At 46.7% G+C, this 20,388-nt stretch overlaps 1 protein-coding gene across 1 annotated transcript in view; it reads right to left on the bottom strand.

The window, feature by feature from the left end:
* The window catches only part of VWA5B1 (von Willebrand factor A domain containing 5B1), a 39,888-nt gene that overhangs the window by 5,456 nt on the left and 14,044 nt on the right, over window positions 1-20,388 (bottom strand). The window contains exons 8-17 of the mRNA XM_068537753.1: window positions 17,497-17,607; window positions 15,392-15,594; window positions 14,809-14,923; window positions 12,833-13,018; window positions 10,745-10,928; window positions 9,690-9,880; window positions 5,885-6,086; window positions 5,138-5,452; window positions 3,441-3,578; window positions 122-235 (exon numbers count right to left, since the gene is read on the bottom strand). Of these exons, the coding sequence (XP_068393854.1) occupies window positions 122-235; window positions 3,441-3,578; window positions 5,138-5,452; window positions 5,885-6,086; window positions 9,690-9,880; window positions 10,745-10,928; window positions 12,833-13,018; window positions 14,809-14,923; window positions 15,392-15,594; window positions 17,497-17,607 (1,759 nt within the window). The remainder of the gene's footprint in view (window positions 1-121; window positions 236-3,440; window positions 3,579-5,137; window positions 5,453-5,884; window positions 6,087-9,689; window positions 9,881-10,744; window positions 10,929-12,832; window positions 13,019-14,808; window positions 14,924-15,391; window positions 15,595-17,496; window positions 17,608-20,388) is intronic.

Genomic DNA, 20,388 nt, shown 5'->3' with positions numbered 1-20,388 from the left:
AGGCCCAGAGTGAAGACTCAGAGAGAGTCCTTCAGGGCCTTGGAGATGAGGGTGCAGTGGCTCAGGGGCGCAGGCTTCAGAGCACACCGGAGGCAGCTCTTACTTAGGTTGTGAAATTTGCCATCTCCCGCAGCCGAGTCTTCCCCAAGCATCGTCTGGGACCGCCCGAAACCAGCAGAAGTGCCCCTTGACTGCCTGGTCAGCACCCGAGAGCTGACCATCCGCAACACAGCACCTTCATGAGGACAAGGAGAAGGGGTCAGATGGGTACAACTGTGCCAGTCTTTTGCCTCTTCCCCAAGGCTGGCAGGAATGATTCTGGCTTCACTCTGTCAATTATCTCAAGGCAGGGAGGCATTGCAGAAGGTAAGACCATGAGCTCTGGAGGCAGAATGACCTGGGTTTGAACCCCAGCCCCATCTCTGACTAGCTGGATGGGGTACTGACCACTCTGAGCCTCAGTTTCTTTACCTGGAAAATGGGGAGAATAATACTTACCTTGCCAGGTAAATTCTATTGCTGAGATAATGTTCAGAAAGCACCAATGTTTTCTAGTTAGTTAAAAGGCTGGTTTTCTCAGAAACACCCCATTTCCCTTCTCTCTCAGTTTGCTGTCTCAGAAACCGAGGTCCCAGTTTCCTCTCCCACAGGGCAGGGCCCTGAGTCCCAGAGCATCACCATCAGGGTATGAAGATGAAGCTACAGCACCCAACAGTGTGTTTTGGGAAACTCCATTTTCGGAGAACACTAGTTTGGAAGTTGTCCCTTAAAAAATGAAGAGTTCCATTGGAAAATAAGTCTTGAAGAAGCTTCATACTGTAGTGCATTCTCTGAGCCTCTTCATGTATACTAACAAACACCTTAAAGGCTCTGAGAAGTCCTGCAGTAAAGAAAGCTTTTAAGTTTTATTTAATCCAGTCATTCAGAAATGTTTTTTCCTAATCTGGTATTTCCTATTTTTGTGCTGAATGGCCATTAACAAGACACGGAACCAGGGTTCTAGTTTCCTGGAACACACTTTGGGAAGTGCTGATCAGATCTTAGGGGGCTGTGGGACTTGGGTTAGGATATGTGCCTGGTCCTTAAAACTCCCAGACTGTGGCTACAGAAGCTGAAAAAAAAAAAGGTCAGAGATGAGTGGGAGGGGGTGACACCATTCAGGGTGACAGTGCCCAGTGGGTGAGAAGACCCAGTGGAGTGACAGCCTGGGCTGCTGACCAGAGCCTGTAATCAGAGGAACTGAGGCAGAGAGAGAGGGAGGGAGGGAGTGGGTCGTTGAATATTTTGGTACCAGATTTTTAAAAAGCAAGGTGGGGGGAGGGCAGAGGAATCAGAAAAGGCATATTTTGTTTCCAAACACAATTCTTTCAGGAGGTCTGCTTTAAAAGGAAAAAAGAAAAAGCTGCTGCAAAGGACAGAAAATGTATTGATAATTCAGGAAAGAAAAAGTACATATAGTCCATAAACATACGAAAAGTTTTCAACAAAGAAACTAAAGAAATTCCCCGAAGATACTTTCCTCCCCTCTCAGTTTAGTAGGTTTAGAAAGATAAACAATTTTCAGTGGTGGTGAGGGTAGAAAACCTCCTTCATGATAACCTTTGGGGGCAGGGTCAGTTTGATAACATATATCACAATAATTTAAAATGGGCCAACTGTTTGATATGCAATCTTAGTTCTGAATGTCAGCCCTGAGGAGATTACCAGACAGGTGCACAGAGATGTTCTTTGCAGCACAATTTACAATAATCAAAAGGGGAATAAACAAAAGGTCTAATAATAGGGGGCTACATTCTGATAAACCTTAAGAGGCGGTGGAGGGACTTCCCTGGTGGTCCAGTGGTAAAGAATCCTCCTTCCAATGCAGGGGATGTGGGTTCGATTCCTGGTTGGGGAACTAAGATCCCACATGCCGCGGGGCACAACTACTGAGCCCACGCGCCTCGTCTAGAGAGCCCGCCTGCCGCAAACTACAGAGCCCACGCGCTCTGGAGCCTGCGCACCACAACTAGAGAGAAGCCTGCACGCCACAACAAAGAGCCCGCGTGCTGCAACTAAGACCCGATACAGCCAAAAATAATAAATAAATAAATAAATAAAACATTAAAAAAAAAAAAAAAGAGGCAGTGGAGAGGAGTAGGAGGGAGCACAGACTCTGAAACCAGGCTACTGGGAGTCAAAGCCTGACTCTGCCCTTCACTGCTGTGTGACCGTGGGCAAGTTACTTACCCCCTCTGCCTCTGCTTCCCCACCTGTAAAATGGGGGAAACAGTACCTTCTTTGCAGAGCTGTTTTGAGGATTAAATGATTAAATGTCTATAAAGGGCTTTGGAACACTGTCTAATTGGCTGTTATGATGATGATCGCTCCCTGCAGTGGGGTACCTGCTGCTACTGAAATGGAAAGACGGAAAGATATTTCCCACACCCAGAGTTTGTAAGATATAGCACATATTGGTATGATCCAATTTATGCAAAATGATCTGTCTTTTGATTTCTCTACATGTAGACATCTGTAGAAAGAAGTCTGGCAGGGTGGTCACACCAAGGGATTAATTAGCACTCATTTCTGGATGAATGTCAGTCCCAGTCACTTTTGTTTATTTTATGTCTTTCTATATTTAAATTTAAATTTAAATTTTTATTTATTTTTTTATTGAAGTATAGTTGAGTTACAATAGTGAGTTAGTTTCAGGTATACAGCAAAGTGATTAAGATTATATATATATATATATATATATATATATATATATATATATATATATATATATATATATATATATATGTATATACACACACACACATATATATTCTTTTTCAGATTCTTTTCCCTTATAGGTTATTACAAAATGTTGAGTAGAGTTCCCTGTGCTATACAGTAGGTCCTTCTTGGTTATCTGTTTTATATATGTGTGTATATGTTGATCCCAAACTCCTAATTTATCTCTCTCCCCCTTTCCCCTTTGGTAACCATAAGTTTGTTTTCTATGTCTGTGGGTCTATTTCTGTTTTGTAAATAAGTTCATTTGTATTTTTTTTTTTTTTAGATTCTACATATAAGTGATATCATATGATATTTGTCTTTCTCTGGCTTATTTCACTTTATATGATAATCTCGAGGTCCATCCACATCTTTCTATATTTTAGAATTTTCTACAGTGAGCACATACCAATTGGAAAAATACAATCAAGTCATATTTATTTAGTGGGAAAAGGGGAGTGGGATGGTTTCACAGCCCTCTGCAGAGCAGTGGGATGGGGGTTTGTGTGCCCCCTACCCCCTGGCGGCCAAACCATCTGCTGGGGGGCCTTTTAGCTTCAAGGCCCTTCCCTGAACCCCTCCCCACCAGTCTAGGCTCCTTTGTATCCCAGTCCCCCTCCTCTGGCCCACCTGGGAGTTGCTTGGCCCTCAGAAGAGCCCTGGCCGTGCACCTGCCTTACCAGAGTTGGGGTATCCCACGACGGTGGGCAGGTAACGGCTCTTGCTTCTGTCTACAGGCACGAAGGCTGTGTACTTGCTGATGACGTTGCAGGCCTTGCTGGTGTGCACGGCGTTCACTTGGTAGCGGCGGCTGGACCCTGCAGGGGGAGAAGCGGGGGTCACTGTGTGGACCTGACGTGGGAGCTCTGGGAGCTAAAAGGAGGGCTAGATCCATGGTCCCATCTTTGGAATTAAATAAGCCCTTAAAATTAAGGAGTTACCAACTTGTCATTAAGGTCATTTAAAAGAAACCCTCAAGATTATTAAAACCTCCACCATCACTTCATAAAATAAGGATATTTTAATGTAAAAGAGGTAAGACATCTAATAAAAAAATGACAGTTACTTTCCTTAAATAACTTTAGTGTTATTAAAAAAAACCCCAAATCTCTGTGTTATCAGTATCTTCTATTTTCATTTTGCAGCTCTCTGATGAGAATCTTGCTGCAGTATTTCACAGGTCTCCTGGCTATGTGGGGACCATTGGTCTGGCCCATTGGGACAACCTTGCAGAGACAAACCGGAGAGGGAGAGTGGTGAGCATAGGGTCACACAGCAAGTTAGGAATGGACCTGAGATCAGGACTCAGTATGGTCCCCAAAGCCCAGGCTCTTCCTGCTGAGCAGGTGAGCAGTCTCCTTGGCATGAAGGATGGACAAATGTCCTGTAAACTGTATGGTAAAGTGCTCATGGGAAGAAAAAAAAAAATAACATATACAAAAATACAAATAATATAAAATATAAACCATGTAGTATTGTTATATAAAGCATAAACTATTACAAATAATAGAAATATTCTCTATTTATATCTCTATTTATCTGTTCCCCAAGTGTGCTCCATCAAGATCCCAGGAATCACTGTCTTGAAAGTTTGCCCCAATTCCTGAACTAAATTAGCCTCCCCACCATCCCTGTTATACAATTTCTTGGATCCCTGTGTTTCTTCTTAATAGCATTAGGACAAATGCACTCAATTAATTGTGTGTATTTGATTAATGTCGGCTGGCTTCCCTGCTAATCTGTGTCAAGCACTCATAAGTAAGGACGGGGATGGTGGTGGTCATTGCACTGCTCAGCCCTGAGCCTGGCCCCCAGCTGATCCGTAGTCAATAAATGGCCTTGATTGATTACTGGGTGGACCGATTAGATCTAGGGGTTCTGTGGGAAGATAGGTGTGGTCCCAGAGGAGCAAGGCAGGTGGAATAGGGCGATCCCCACGGTTCTGTCTCGGGAGCCCTACAGGGGCGCTGCAGGGAGATGCCCTGGGAAGTGAGGAGGAGTGAGGGACCTGTAGCAGAGGAAGAGGAGGGAGGAGAGGACTGGTCACCGGGTGGGTGTGGGAGGTGTGGAGGAGCGTGGGGCTGGGAGGGGGCAGATCAAGCAGGGGGTGGAGCCCTGGGCCGCTGTGTGTGTGTGTGTCTGTGTGTGTGTGTGTGTGTGTGTGTGTGTGTGTGTGTGTGTGTGTGTAGGGGGACTGTGGGGGTCAAGGGAAGCACCTGGGGGCAGCGATGGGGAGGGGAGGCGGAGCATTGGGAGGTGGCAGGGCAGTGGGGAGAAGGAAGGGGGTGGAGCCAGGGGAGGAGGGCAGTCCCTGGGGGAGAGGCAGGGGCGGGGCATGGGCGGGGCTGCGCGGAGGGGGCGGGCCCGCGGCCCTCACCTTGCTCGATCTCTCCCTCGCGCTCCGCCAGCTGCTCGAAGTCGCGGATGATGGCGCGGGCCGCCAGGTGGTGGAAGGTCTCGCTCCACAGGTCGGGCTCGCGCGCGCCGCCCCTCTTGGGGCCGGGAGGCCCCAGCTCAAAGCTCACCTCCCACTGCAAAGGCTGGCTGTCGCGCAGGCCCTTGACCACGGCCTTGCCCAGCACGGGGCCTGGGGTGGCGGGCCTGCGGGGACTGGCCTGCTCCTCGGACTCGGCTAGGGGCTCCCAGTCCGAGGACGTCTCGGTCTCGAAGGCGGAGGGGTGATGGGACAGCTCTGGGGGTGGAGGGACAAGCGGGCTGTGATCTGAGCTGCAGGACAGGGGGTCCATTCCCAGGCGACATCATCCCTCCCCAGGATGCAGGCACCCCTAAGCAAGGACAGTCCCCCTCCCCCCTCCCGCCCCCAGGGAACACACAACTCTTTCCTTAGGAGAGCAGGGGTGGCACTGGCTTGTCCCCAAGAGTAGGGCAGACCCACCTCTCAGGAAGCCAGTACCTGAGGGGGCCAGGTAGGGTGGCGGGTCACTCCGCAGGGAGGACATCTGGGAGCTTCACAGGCAGCCCAAGGGCCAGGTTGATTGGGAGAGAGGGATTGGTGAGGTCTTCTGGGAGGGATGGGCCACAGCAGATGACCCCTCCCAGGCTGGGCTACAGCCTAGGATTCCTCCCTGTCCCCAGTCGGGTCTTGGACCCTGTGGGCACTTACCCAGCTCCCCAGGGCTGCAGCTGTCTGAAGCAGGCTTCAGGCCAGACCCAAGATCCAGCTCTTTCATGGGGCTCCAAGCCTGGGTCTCCTGGCCGGAGGGCAGAAAGGGCTGGCAGCCTTGGGGCAGCAGAGAGGGCCTGCAGGCCCCTGGACCCCAGAGTCTGGGGCCCTGGCTCAGGTCCGGGCCACTGTTCAGCAAGGGCTAAGAATGCAAGAGGAAGGGGAGGAGGCTGAGCTCCTGGTGGCTGGCCCCCTTCCCTCCACTCCCAGCCACAACTCCTTCCCTGGCTACCCCAGCTCCTCCTGGGGGACTGCCCCTGTAGTACCCAAGGACACATGACCTGCTCTCCACTACCCATGAGAAACCTCAACACAAATAATCCCAAACCATGGATAAAGTCCAAACCAGGAAAACCATGGAAAATCACATACCGTGGATAATATTCTAAACCCACCTTTTTTGTTTTTGGCCATAAAGTTTAAAACTCTGTGTGTGTTTGTGGTTATAATTATCAGCCTTTTCCCTTATGTCTTCTCATTTGTCATGCTTAAAAAGTCTTTCCTACTAAAAAAAGTTCTAGAATTTTTGTGATTCTATTTTTGTTTGTTTAAATCTTTGATTCACAAAAAAATTTATTTTGATGTAAGGAAATAGAAAACAGCCTTTTCTTTGATTTTATGAAGAGTACAAGCGTCATCACCATTTACTGAATACAGGTCATTCATTGAGTCCCTATGGCTTATCAATTCTCTACCTCTATCCTGACAAAGCTGTCATGTATATTTGGTTTTATTTCTGGACTTTCTGTTCTGTTTTATGGATTTAATCTGTTTAGTGCTAGTACAAAACACTTCAAAAGGCAAGGAATAAACTGGGAAATATATTTGCAACACGCATGACAAAGATCATTTTCAAGAAAATGCTCTTATAAATCACTGGGGTGGAGGAGAAGGGAGATAAACGCAATAGAATAATGGGTTAAGGGCATCTGCAGGCAGTTCACAGGAAGAGGATTCTATAAGCCCATGAAAAAATGCTCAGTCTCATGAGCATTGCTCTAAATTGAAATAAGTTATGATTTTTTTAATCTTCTGGATTAGCAAATATTTAAATGTTTGATGACAACCATAGTTGTCGACAAGGAGACAGTTTCTCATGGACTGTTGCTGGGACTGTGCACTGAAGCACACTTGTAAAAGAATGATTTAGCAGCGTGCTATCTCTCAACAAGATGCACAATCTCCTTTGACCCAGCGATTCCACTTTTAGGAATTTAATTCTGTGGTAATACACAAGGATGCAAATATCCGTGTGCCCATATTGTGTATTTATTGCGGTACCGTTTGTAAAAGTGAAAATCTGGAAACTGTCTAAATGTCCATCGCTAGGGGTTGGTAAATACGTTATGGTACATCCATGCAATGGAACACCATACAACAGTGAAATGAAAGAGGTGGATTTTTTCCAAACCAGTACGGGAAGATGTCCAAGATAAAGTTTATTTCAAAAAAGTAAATTGCAACTTTCTATATTTTGATAGTGGAGAGAGTTACATGACTACATGCATTTGTCAAAACTCATAGAGCTGTTCACTGAAAAGAATAATGTTACTGCATATAAAAAGTGAATTAAAAAGACATTTAAAAAGTAAATTGGAGAGCAGTTTGTATATATGATTGTTCAAAACATATACGTGTGTCACATATGTGTGTTTTTTAGTGTGTGTAGTATTTCTGGAAGGAAACACCCAAAACCAAGTGGGTCAGGGCACAGGGGAGGGGGACTTTTATTTTTACTTTATATTCAAATGAACTGTTGAGAGTTTTTTTTATTGAAAACCCTGAGTACGTATTACTTTTGTAATTAAAGAATATTAAATTAGTTAAAAATAAATTTTGTGCCTTTGGGAACACATATGTCTGCCTGGAAGGAGGAGGGGATGGGGGGACAAAGGCACTTATTAGGTGTAACAGAGAGAAAAAGTGCCTCTTAGTATTTAGGCTAACAGTTAATCATGGGGTCTTTTTCATCTCTATCAAATATTTACTGGAAAGAGGACTGTGCCTCCCCATTAGATGGGGTCTCCTTGGGGCAGGGGCTAGATTCATCCTTCCTGTTTCCTCTGAGCCTGAGGTCCTGGGGATGGTACAAGGGTGTGGGAGATGAAAGGGACTGCTCCCTCTTAGGACAGCCTCGGTGGGAACTGGTACCCAGCCAAGGCTGCTGGGTCCCAGGGCATCCCTAACCTCTCTACCACAGCAGAGACTGGGATTCCCCCTACCCCTGCCCCACCATCACCAGCACACTGAGAAACAGAAGCTGCTACAGTTTCCATAGCAACAAGTTAGTCTAAGATTCAGCCCCGTTCACCCAGCCATAGGCTGCAGGGAGTGTATATGTGTGTGTGTGTGTGCATGCATATGCATTCACACAAGTGTATTGGAGATGGATTGTGGAAGAAGCCAAGCAGGGAATGGGGAGAGATGAACAAAGATGGGCCAGAAGTGAGGAGGAGAGCTGCCAAGCTGCCCAGAGCTCTCACCAAGTAGAGTTGCATTTAAAGGACACCTACTGTGTGCCAGGTGCTGCACTAGGCACTTCATCTTTTATCAGCCAATGCTGCAAGAGTCCTCCACCTACAGTTGGCTCCCAGTAAACATCTGTTGATGACTGTTAGCTCAGTCATCTGACAAGCTATTATCCTCATGTCATAGATGAAGAAATTGGGGGCTCAGAGAGGTTAAGCAACATGCTTGAGGAGCAGAGTCTGCCTGACTCCAAGGTCAGTATCTTCCAACTGCACCGGGTGGTTCCTGGCTAAGCACAGAGAAGAGCCTTCAGGGGCAAGGTGGCAGTGTCCCCGCCGTTGGCGAGCATAGGGGGCTTATGTGTATTTGGAGGTGGGGAGGGATGGGGGTTATGGGTGGGAATGGGAGAGCGAAAGGCTACTTTTATGGAACCACAGACTCACAATGACAAAGCTACATAAAGCCCATTCTTAAGAAAATGGGGTAAGGCATACAGATAATAGCAAATACCAATTTGGTTTAGGACAGTGATTCTCAACCTGGTGATTTTGACCCCCTCCCCTGGGGACGTTTGGCAGTGTCTGCAGACATTTTTGGCTGTCCTGACTGGGGATGGTATTGTTCCTGGAATCCAGTGGATAGAGGCCAGGGAGGCTGCCCAACATTCCACAGTGCACAGGACAGCCTCCACAGCAAAGAATTCCCGTGTCCATAGTGTGGGAGCTGAGAAACCCTGGTCTGGCCGGACACTGGATGACTGGTCCTGCTGTGCTTCTGACTCTGAGATGATCTCTGCCCTGGGTGAATGCACAGCCTTGGGATTTTCAGAAGGTGCAGAAGGTGACAGAGAGGGGAAAGGAAGGGCTTTTCGGGAAGAAGGTCCTTGGCTGCAATCTCCTGACTGGCTGTGTGACCCTGGGTAAGTCACTTTACCTCTCTGACCCTCAATTTCCACATCTGTACGGAGTGGGGGTGGCCGGCCCCCACATTCCCTCCTTTCCAAGGGCTGCTGTAAAATCAAATGAGAGTGTAGATGGGGGTGCTCCTTGCCAACTGGGAAGTTCTACGAGCAGAGAATGGGTGATGTCATTGACCAATGGGTATCATTATTAAGAAGTTGTCATTGGAGGTCAGGCAAGTGAAGATCCAGAAAAAGGAGGAAGTGACTCACTTCACTGTAAATTGTGGTCAAGCTCCATCCTTATGGCTGAAGCAGGAGACAGAGCTCTTCCCCATCCGTGGCCACCCCCAACTCCAATATGCCCTACTTGGGTACCTGCAAATCAATCTGCCACCGTGGGGCATCCAGGCTGGTCTGCTTGGTGAGGTCCTGCAGCTTGGTTTTCCTCAGTGGGTGTTTCCTGGCAGCTGTTGTAGGGTCGCTGGCCGTGAGGGCCCTTGGAGAGGGCTTGTGGTTGGTGATCTGGTTGGTGCTGTATGCCCGCCGTCGCTGGGAGAAGTCTAGACCTGGGCAGGAGTGGTGACGGGGAAGCCATCAGGGTGGAGGACAGTGGGGAAAGAGAGAGGGGCTTGCATACCCCTTTCCTGCTTGGAAACTTCTTGAGTTTTCCACTGCTTACCTACTGAAATATGTGCAGATGCCTCACCTCACCTGGCATTCAAAGCCTTGCCTAACCTAGCTCTAATCTATCCACCCAGCTACTCTCCTTTCTGCTCATTTTTTAAGGTATTATGTGCTCCAAATATACCAGCTGTGTATGCGTTTCCTAGGTATGACACCTCCACATCTTTGCTCAGGCAGTTTCTGCTGCCTGGAATCTCCTCTCCCTTCCCACTTCTAAGAACCAGTGCCCTCATTATGTCTCTGTTAATATCCTCTACCAGATGTTCCTTTCCCTGGGATCCTTACAGTTTGTTAAACTTTCTTGTGGTCCATGTCATTCTGCTTTCTAAGAGAGTTAAGGCCAGTTGTATCTCTCTCACTAGATGGAGAACTTCTGAGGGACAAGTGCCATGTTTGAGTCATCTTGGCTTCCCACACTGCGCTCAGTACCTAGCCTGAGTAGGTCATCAGTAATTACCCTCTGAATGGAAACTAAAACCATAAAGAGGTTTTGGAGGAAGACAGGTCTAAACTCTTTATCTGTACTCTACCTCTTTCAAGTTCCATGAGCTTAGTCACGTTGCTAAAATTCTCCAAGTTTCAGTTTCCTCATCTGTAAAATGGGTATTATAGTACCCACCTCCACAGCTGCTAACCGTTCAATGAGATTGTAAAAAGTGCTTAACACATAATAAGTGTGCAGTAAAAATGTAGCAATCATGGCCTCCCTGGAGAAGGGAGTGAAGCACAAAGAGCAACTGACTGACCAGGATTGGTGGCGGAGTCTCCGCTGGATGGCTGGGCACCTTTGGCCTGCCTCAGGGTGAAGGGTGTCCCCAAGCTCTTGGCACAGTCTCCGCTGTCTGGGCTAGGCCCCTCATCCTGTGAGTGGTAGAAGACAGAGCTGCCGGACTCCTGAGAGTGTAGCATGCTGTATCGTCTTCTCTTGTCCTGGAGGGAGGGAGAGAAAAGAGGGCTTAGAGTGAGGCTGGATGTCAGGAAGGACATCCAAAGGGCAGCAAGGGGTGGGAGAGGAGATGGTGCAGGTTCTACCTTTGAAGAACCGAAATAATAAGAAAATGTTTTGCTTCCTTGGGGAATTTAGGCAGACTTCTGCTGAAATTTAAGGGATGGTGAATGGAGGTGGTTTTTCATATCACTTATGTTGTTTATATTTTTAATTATATTCTTTATTAAATGTTTAAAAAAAGTATAATTCTAAATGCTACTGCTGTCTCCGAATAACCAAAAATAACAGCATGAACCATCTGTTCCTTTCATTCCATTCTCCATGATGTAAACATATAAAAGTATAAGGGCTTTTGGGGGTCATCTTGTGTTACAGAAGCTGGACCATATTACTTATATTTATCAGTAGCTTGAACTTTGCACTTAAAACATTTTGGAAATCTTTCACATCAACTATTCTTTTAAACATTTGGCTGTACGATATTCTACTACCCCTTTTTATTAAGCATTCACTTTGTGGCCATTTATTTTTTGCCACCGTAAAAAAGGCTACAATAAATCCTTGACCATGAATCTATTACATCGCTTTTATTTCTATGTGTTTGATTCTTAGGAGGTTTTTCTGGGTTGAAAAGGTATATATTTCTAATTTTATTAGTTATTTCTAGATCACCTTCCGGGAGGGTAAGTCACGATTATACCCTTACCCAACAACTCTTCTAGTAGTAGGAGAAAGCATTGCCAGTCTCATGGGTAACGAAAGGAGAATAGATTTGACAGTCCCTGCTAGTAGTAAGGTCTGTGGATGATCTGCTACCTCTCAGACCTCCAAGAAAGGCCTAGACTGTGCAAAGTCTTGACCAGCATTTTGTTTAGCATGTTCTCCCTGCAGTTGAACACTCTAATCTCCAAAACAATTTTACCATTACTGGCCATGGTTCTTAAGAGATTCCATAACATTTTAAAATCTGGAAATTTCAAATAAAATTCTAACTTCTCTTGAAAGGTTGGAAACACATTTAACATAGGGTCCACATTCTTGCATGGTAACTGATTGTTAGAGCCGAGTAGGGGCTGAGCATTTAGACAGAGTGTGTGCTCTCCAGTTTGCTGTATTCCTCACCACCCCTTACTTCCTCTATATGGGGAATGTCTGCTATCTCTCATGACATTTGTCCCTTTAATTTTTACAACAAGCCCATTTTGTTCATTTTATACCTGCCCAATCCCTCTAGGCATTGAGTTTGTGACTCCTGCTTAAAGACAAAACAAGATGACAAATCCTTTAAAGGGGAGTGGAGAGACTTACTAACGAGGGAAGCTAGATGAGGAAATAGCATCTCAGGCAATCTTCTACATTTTAGCATGGATTCCACCTCCCTTTGAGAAGTTCCTCATTTTTATTCCACTTCTGCCACCACATACAAGAGAATTATCCATGTAAATAAATAAAACACAAGTTCATCTAAGGAGATATGATCTGTCTAGAGTGTTCAGGGAAAGAAATCTGAGTGCCATTGTTCTGAATTGAACTATTCATCAAAATCACTTTGAGTAGACTATGTAAAATGCAGGTTCCTGGGCCTTATCTTCAGAGATTTTTATTCAGGGGACCTGGGTTGGAGCTAGGGCTCTGCATTTTAAACATGTTCCCCAAGTTCTCCTCTTGCAGGGGATCTTGAGAACCACATATTGAGATGGTAGCATTTACCCAAGCAGTGTCACCATGACTGAATGCCCATGGCCTGACAACTCTACCCCACAAGAGTAAACCCAGATCCAACTGGCTCCTAGCTGCCACAAATAAATTGTCTTTCCAGGCAAGGATGGCTTTGTGGGAAGGGTTCTGGACCCCCACTGACCCCTGGAATTTCTAAAATACTTACTGTTCTGGGATTGGAGATGTATAAGGAGGCATCACATACAATGCCATACCCCACCAGCCGTTCTCCAGGGAAGAGGGAGCTGGTGCTGACAGGTGAGATCAGGGCCTCGGTAGTCTCAGGGAAGACCCACTCCACAGTCACATCACTCAGGACTGGAGCCATGGCCTTCTTCAGGGATTTGACCATCTGTTGGACAGGGTCAAAACACAGGTTGGGGGGATGTGTGAACGGGGATATGCACAGATGAGGAGCACGAAGACCATGTGGGTGTGAGCATGAGAAGAGGTAGCAGGGAAGAAGTGACAGTAGACTTTGGGTGGCTTGCTCAGCAGTAAACATGCCTCTAGAACATCAGAGTTGGAGCAGATCTTTGCTTTCACCTTCTCTAAGCTTAGCATTTTATAAATGAGAAAAACCCAAGACTCAGAGTAGGGCTGTGATGAGCCTGGGGCACACAGAAAGTTTGTCTCAAAACATGGACTGAATAGTGATCTTGAGCAAGTCAATTTGCCTTCCTGGGCCCCCGTGTCCCCTTCTGTTAAAGGGAGTTAGTAATTCTCAACTTTCAGTGTAGTGGGGAAGATTACCTGTAGTTGGGAAGATACTGCATTTGAAGTATCTGCCACATGATAGGCATTCAATAAATGACAGCTGGTTTAGCACTTCGACAGTGGTTTAACATCCCCTAGGATGATTTCCTCAAATGTACTGCAAAGCTGGAGAAAAATGATTTGAGGATTGTGGCAGCCATAGAGGTGCACTCTCAAATTTCCCTTCGAGAAAGACTGGGTTCTTTTGCTGCAAGGAATGCAGTTAGATGACAGTCTCCATGTGCAAGGCCTCAGCTTTCAAACCAAGTTCACACCTCTCCCTGGAAGCCCCCAGGCAACAAATGAGCATGGCAGGGATATTAGTGCCTGGTCTTTCCACCCAACATAGACAACCTAATGGGCAATTCTTGCTCCAGAGATCCCTGGTGGGTTGGTTGAGACCCTGTCAGACATGCACTGCAGTCTGAGGCTCTCCCTGACCAATCCTGCTCCCCTCCTTCCCTTTCACAAGCGTTGCATCTGCACATGGACTAAAAAGTTTTCCCCCCCGTTTCCTCCTCTTTTCCCTTCTACAGATTTTATCCCTCAAGAACCCTCTTGCACTCTTTTTTTTGTGTGTGTGTGTTTTGTTTTGTTTTATTTTTTAAATTTTATTTATTTATTTATTTATGGCTGTGTTGGGTCTTCGTTTCTGTGCAAGGGCTTTCTCTAGTTGTGGCAAGTGGGGGCCACTCTTCATCGTGGTGTGCAGGCCTCTCACTAACGCGGCCTCTCTTGTTGCAGAGCACAGGCTCCAGACGCGCAGGCTCAGCAATTTTGGCTCACGGGCCTAGTTGCACCGCGGCATGTGGGATCTTCCCAGACCAGGGCTCGAACCCGTGTCCCCTGCATTGGCAGGCAGATTCTCAACCACTGCGCCACCAGGGAAGCCCCCTCTTGCACTCTTAACTTCAGCTCTGTTTCTTGTTCCTGGAAGGTCTGGACTGACACAGGAATTTTCTAAGTGTTGGCTTATTTGTGCCAATTATGCAGGACATGGAGAGAAGACTATAAATGCCTTGATTTTTGGGTCCTTTAGATTCTTCTGAGCCATCATTTGTCATCATCAGGAACATGGCCAGAAATGACCCCAAGCACAACTCTTATCCATAGTGGCAGTGACTCCTTTGGGAGCCCCAATCCTGCCCAGCCAGTGGATGGAGCATATGAGCCAGTGGCTGGAGACCAGGGCATCTAGTGTCCTGTACTAGCTCCAGGAATTGTCCACTCTGTGGCCTCCAACTCTGATTTTCACTGGGGTGCAGTGTAGCCTAGTGGAGTGCTCAGACTTGGGGTGAAATCCCAGCTCCACCACTGAGTTGCTGTGTGACCAGTGTGGGCCTCTGAGGTCCCAGCACCAGAAGAGATGGCGGCCCTTCTGCCTACCTTGGGTTGCAGCCGCTCCCCCTCCACCAGGAACTCAGCACTGCCCTTGGACACAGTTGCCAGCCCTTTCACCAGTCTGTGGCAGACGTTGGGTCCAATTCCAAAGCTATAGCACCTGGAGGAGGGGGGACAAGAGAGGCTGCTACTTCCCATTCTCTCTGCCATTTTTGTCCCCTGATGGGGAAAGGGGTGGATCAAGATCCAGCAGAGCTATCTCAGAGCTGGCCTCAGCTTCAGGTAGAGGGTGAGGGAGAAGAAAGAGGGCCATCAGCGGGCACTCGCATTCACACATGGACAGCCCATCACCTCCCACCCCAGCACAGAGTCAAAGCAGGTAAGACTTCCTCTGCCTAGACTGCTCTTTGAAACCTGGATGCAGAGGTGTGGGCATCTTATCCCTCCTGAACCACTGTGGGGAAAAGGCAAACTTTGAAGTCGGCCACACCATCCTGGAAACAAAGCTCTGTAGGAATTGTGGGTCCCCTCTTCTCCTCCTGGCATTTTCCACGTTGCCCCAGTTCTGACATCCCCAGCCCAGGGCAGCCCAGAATAACTGAGCCCTAAACCTTCAGCCTGTGCCCACCTGGTGGAGAAGGCATGGTTTCGCACCAGCTCCAGCACCTTCCCGGTATTGTGGACGGCACCATCTGTGATCAGGAAGAGGAGTCTCGGGTGGCCTCGGAGCGCTGGCTGCCGGATGATCCACTTGAGCGGGGAGAGAATGTCGGTGCCACCCATGTCGGCTTGCATCCTCTGGATGTTGTCACAGGCCTTGGCCAAACTCTCCTGCAGAGAAGGGTCATGGGCAGGGAGATCGTCCCCAGGGTCATTATATGGTGTGGAGGCTCTAAGCCCCTTGGAGGATGAATCCTTTGTTTCCCTGGATCTTAGTTCAGCCTCACTGGAGCTGACTCATGTTCCCAGTTTCATCTCTGCTCCACGCACAGGAAGAATAGGTGGCCACTTTTCGGTGTGAGTCTGCCCAATAACACCACCTACCAATGCCCCAAATGCCACCATTCACGATGTATTAACCTACTGTTGTCCTTTCTTTGTTCCTCTTTAAAACTATAAACACCCCTGGAAAAGGTAGCGCATCAAGCCCTAACTGCCCAGCACAAATGAGGTTTCCTTTTCTGGTGAGTGAGGCAGGAGGTATGGTGGAAAGACCACTAGACTAGAAATCTTAAGACTTGAGTCCTGGCCTGACTGTGGCACTAAATCCCTATGATACTCTGAGGAAACCATTTCCCCAATCTGGGTTTCAGATTTCCTCCCTCCTGGACCCACACTGTGAGACCCAACTGGCCAAGGATTCCTGACACTGGATGGACGTCACTGTAGCGAGGACAGATTCTCACTGGATATCAGATGTTTTCCTGCTCCTGACTCAGGAAGATGCTCTTCCAACATCCACACTTGGAGTAATGGAATGTATCAAAAGTCTTAAAATGTATATGTACCTTTGGAATCAGCAAGGCTAGGCATTTATTCCAAGCGAATCATTAAGGATGTATGCAAAGTATTTGCTGCAAAGATAACTAAACAGAAAAAAATGGAGACAACTTAAATGCCCACCTGTAGCGGTTTAGTTAAATAAGTCGCAGCCTATCTGTGTAGTGAAATAGTAGGCAGCTATTGAAAATTATGTTACAGATTAATACTTACTAGCGTGGACATATGCTCATGATAGGCTGTTTTGTTAGAAAAATAGGTTACAGAAAGTATGGGAGGTCTAATCCTACCTTTATTGAAAATGTATGTAAATGCTTAGAGCAAGAAGGGATTTATACTAAGCTCTTAACAGTGGTTTTTTTTTTTTTCTGACGGATCATGGGAGATTTTCAAATTTTTCATTTTGATGATCTAGATTTAAAAATTGTGGGACAATCAATATATATTATTTCTGTATTTAAAAAACCGACAAATAAGTTATTTTTAATTGAAAAGTGGCTCCTATGCCCTTCTCTCCTCCCTTCCCACCCACCGTCTCTCTCTCCCTCCCTCCATCCCTCCCTCCCTTCCTTCCTTCCTGTTCCTAGACCTGGGTAGGATGTCCGCCACCCTCCCACCTTTTTTTTGGTTGTGCTTCATGGCTTGTGGGATCTCAGTTCCCCAACCAGGGGTTGAACCTGGCCACAACAGTGAAAGCCCGGAATCCTAACCACTAGGCCACCAGGGAACTCCCTAGGATGCTCCCATTTTGAACATCCTATTGGGGTCAAGGGTCCTCTTGCTACAAACTGTTACCTTGAGCCATGTGAGCGCCATTCTTAGCCCACTCACCCACCTATTCACTCCTCTATCCCTTGTTATTCACTCCTTTAGCTCAACTTTGCACGAGTCTATCATTCTAATGAGTTGGAGGCTTCAGTGAGTGGGAGGCCTAAGACATATCCTCTACCCCCTTCCCTCTACCCCCTCCTATCCCTTCCCTCTACCCCCTCCCAGTGTACATCCATAGTTTGCCCCACATGATCTTTATTTTAAGGAGGGGGGAGGCCAGAAGACTGCCTACATGGAGATAGCCTCCCTTTGGTTCTCTGCTCCTGGCATCATCTAGGTTCTATATGGGTGAACAGGTTCTATGAGGGCAGGCCTCGGGGTTACCTCCTCTTTCCTTTTCCTTCCTTGCCTCTGTTTCTCACCACCTGACCCCTTCTGGTCCCAGCCATGCCCCCTCCTTACCTCATTGTAGGTCTGACTGGAAGGGAAGAGGGTCTTAAACGTGGATCCAAACCCAATGACATTGAAGAGGCAGGCTGGCATGAGGCTCTTAAGAGCCACCAGCATGGCATCCTGACAGGTAAGAAAGGAATTTTTAGGATTCAGGAAGGAGCTCTTACCTTGGCCACCACACAGCATTGTTCTCATACCAGCACAGAAGCAGCCTCCAAGTGGACCTTTCACCCTCTGTCTGCAACCAACATCACTTTCTCCCCCAGATAAAGAAATTCCCTGATGTTGACCAGAGGCTGAGCCAAAGCCATCATCATAAAACTCCTCATCTGTGTAGCAAGTCTGACTTCTCAAAGCCATTCTCTTACAGTTTTCCAGTTTCGTTTCACCTCCTACTGACCCTGAGCGGTAAGGAGAGCAGGGAGTGCCCACCCCCTTCCACCAAAACAAAATTGACGTCTAAGAGAGGCACGTGGCCTGGTCCAGGTCCCACTGGTGATGAAGCAGCCTTCTGCTTCAAGGTCTGTGAGCATTAAGGAGTCTTAACCTATTTAACTATGCAACACCAGGAGACTTTGATCAAGGTATATTCTAAAAAATAATGACAAAGAGAGAAGGTGGAGGAGATGACAAGAGGGAAAATGATGATATTGATGATAATGATGATACAATGCAATGATAAATGTCAAGCAATTACTGTATGCTAAGCACTTTATATTCATTATCTCATTTAACCTCTATAACATGTATTATAGCATAGTGGTTAAGGAGATACACTTTGAAGTTAAACATATCTGGGTTTCAATCTCATGTTTGCTATAACTAACTTGACCTTGGGCTAGTTATATCACTCCTCTGAACCTCAGTGTGGCACACAGTAAACATTCAGTAAATGGTTATTATTACCAACCCCGTGAGATACATATTAGTATCAATGCCTCTGTTTTACAGATAAGGAAACTGAGGCTCAGAGGGTTAAGGAATTGCACTGGATCCTAAAACCTGAGAACAGGACTGAGGCTTTCAAAGCATAGCTCCGAGATCTTTATTTATGTTGGCTCTGCCTTGGCACAGAACTCAGGAATGAGTGGCTTTCCCTCATCCCTATAGAGTTTATTGATGGCACCCCAGGGATCTCAGCATAGCTTCAGAGAAACAAACTGTTACACTCCAAAATCTTGAAGGAAACAGTAGCAAGTAGATTCTGGCAACTTTTACACCATATGGCCTTCCAGGCTCCACGGCCCTGCAGCCCCTCTTCCATTCCCCTCTGTAAATATTGACATTAATGTTCTGTCCATCTCCTTTTGTTGCTTGTGTCAATATGTTTTGTTTTACTGCAAAAGAAGTCAGTATCTGTTTATTTTTGCATTAGCTACTGATGTGTATTGCTGCTAGGAGGAGACTCTGTTGATCCATAAGGATTGTCTCTGTTCACTCCGATTAGAATTTTAAAGCCATGTTTTTGGCAGCAAGTGGCAGCTGAAGAATGAGACCAGCTGCAGGAAATTAAATTGGCTGAACTTTCCCCTTTGGCATGGCTGTTTGGATTTCTATTCTCTCCTACCTCCCTAAGCCTAGTTTTTCCTAAAACTTCAACCTAATGAGCCACCTAATGACTCAAGCAACCCCTCAATGGCCTCATTGTCAGTGGGGAAAGGGATGTGTGGCCTGAGTAATTACTTTTTCTAAAAGGGGCGTGTTTAGCAGAATGGATTGTGCCAATGCAGAGCCATTTGTGAAAGGATGACCTTGAGCTCGCTGAGCTGAACTGGAAAAGAAAGCAAGAGCGACTCCAAGGGGAAAGGGACTGAGACGTGAACCAAGTTATTGTCAAAGAATTCTGACAATAGGTCTCTAGTTCAGGAACTGGATTTCTACTCATAAGCCAGCTCCATTTAACTGGTAGTAACTGCCTGGAACACCAAGATGAGAAGGAGGTAGAGACTGAATCCAGGCTCAGCACTGAAAAAAAGTGTCATGGTCAATTACTGATGTCTGCCTGGGCTTGGAGGAGGGGAACAGAGGGATGTGTGACATATGTTTGCCCTCCCTGAATGAATCCTTCTTTCTTATTTTACAGAAAGAATAAATGAAGTCAGAGTTGAGAATCAACTTGTCCAAAGCCACATAGCGAGTCAGCGGTAGAATTGACCCTGGAACCCAGGCATTGTTTTTCTCAGAGCCATGTAGCAGGAATGACAATCAGAGAAGAGAGGTTTTCTCAGTGGAAGAGTCTGTATACTTCCCTATTGGCAATGTAAGGAAAATGAGCATTGAATTAAGATACAGACGGTTCAGGTTCCCGCACCAGCTCTGTGATGTTGGGAAGAACATTTAGCGTCCTGGGGACTGAGTTTCCTTATCTGGAAAAGGGCAGGGAAAATGGATTAAATGCTCTCTGAGAGATGTTTTAGGTCTGTGATCCTATGATACGTTAGAGGAACTGAAGAGATGTCTTACAAATTGGTACAGCTGTGGAATGGAATACACATGGCCACACAGCCCTGGAGCATGCTTCAGCACTCCAGCACTGTGGACAGGTCCTCACTTCAGTGCCTGCCTTTCATGGTGGGCAGGGGTGGGGAAAAGGTACCAACCAGTCCTGCATCCCAATGTCAAGAGGCTCAAACAAGAACTTGGATCTCATATATGACTGCTCTGTCATACTTCAAGACCAAACCCAGTCATAGCAAGGCTTAGGAGATAGCTGGCATCACAGATCCCACTTAACCCCATTCCTCCTGGCTCATTCTGTTGCTCTGGAAATAAGAGGGTCAAGGTAGGGAGAGGGACAAAATTTCAGGTGACAGCAGAGCCCTCTCCTTGTTCTCTCATCCCTTGTTCTCTTGAACTATGATCCTTTACTCAGTTCAATAAACAGCAACCAAGGGCTTTTTA

This window comes from Eschrichtius robustus, chromosome 3 (assembly GCF_028021215.1).
Source record: "Eschrichtius robustus isolate mEscRob2 chromosome 3, mEscRob2.pri, whole genome shotgun sequence".
Classification (NCBI taxonomy): Eukaryota; Metazoa; Chordata; class Mammalia; order Artiodactyla; family Eschrichtiidae; genus Eschrichtius; species Eschrichtius robustus.
Note: the sequence above shows the minus strand (reverse complement) of the source record. Positions and strands in the feature narration are given on the sequence as shown.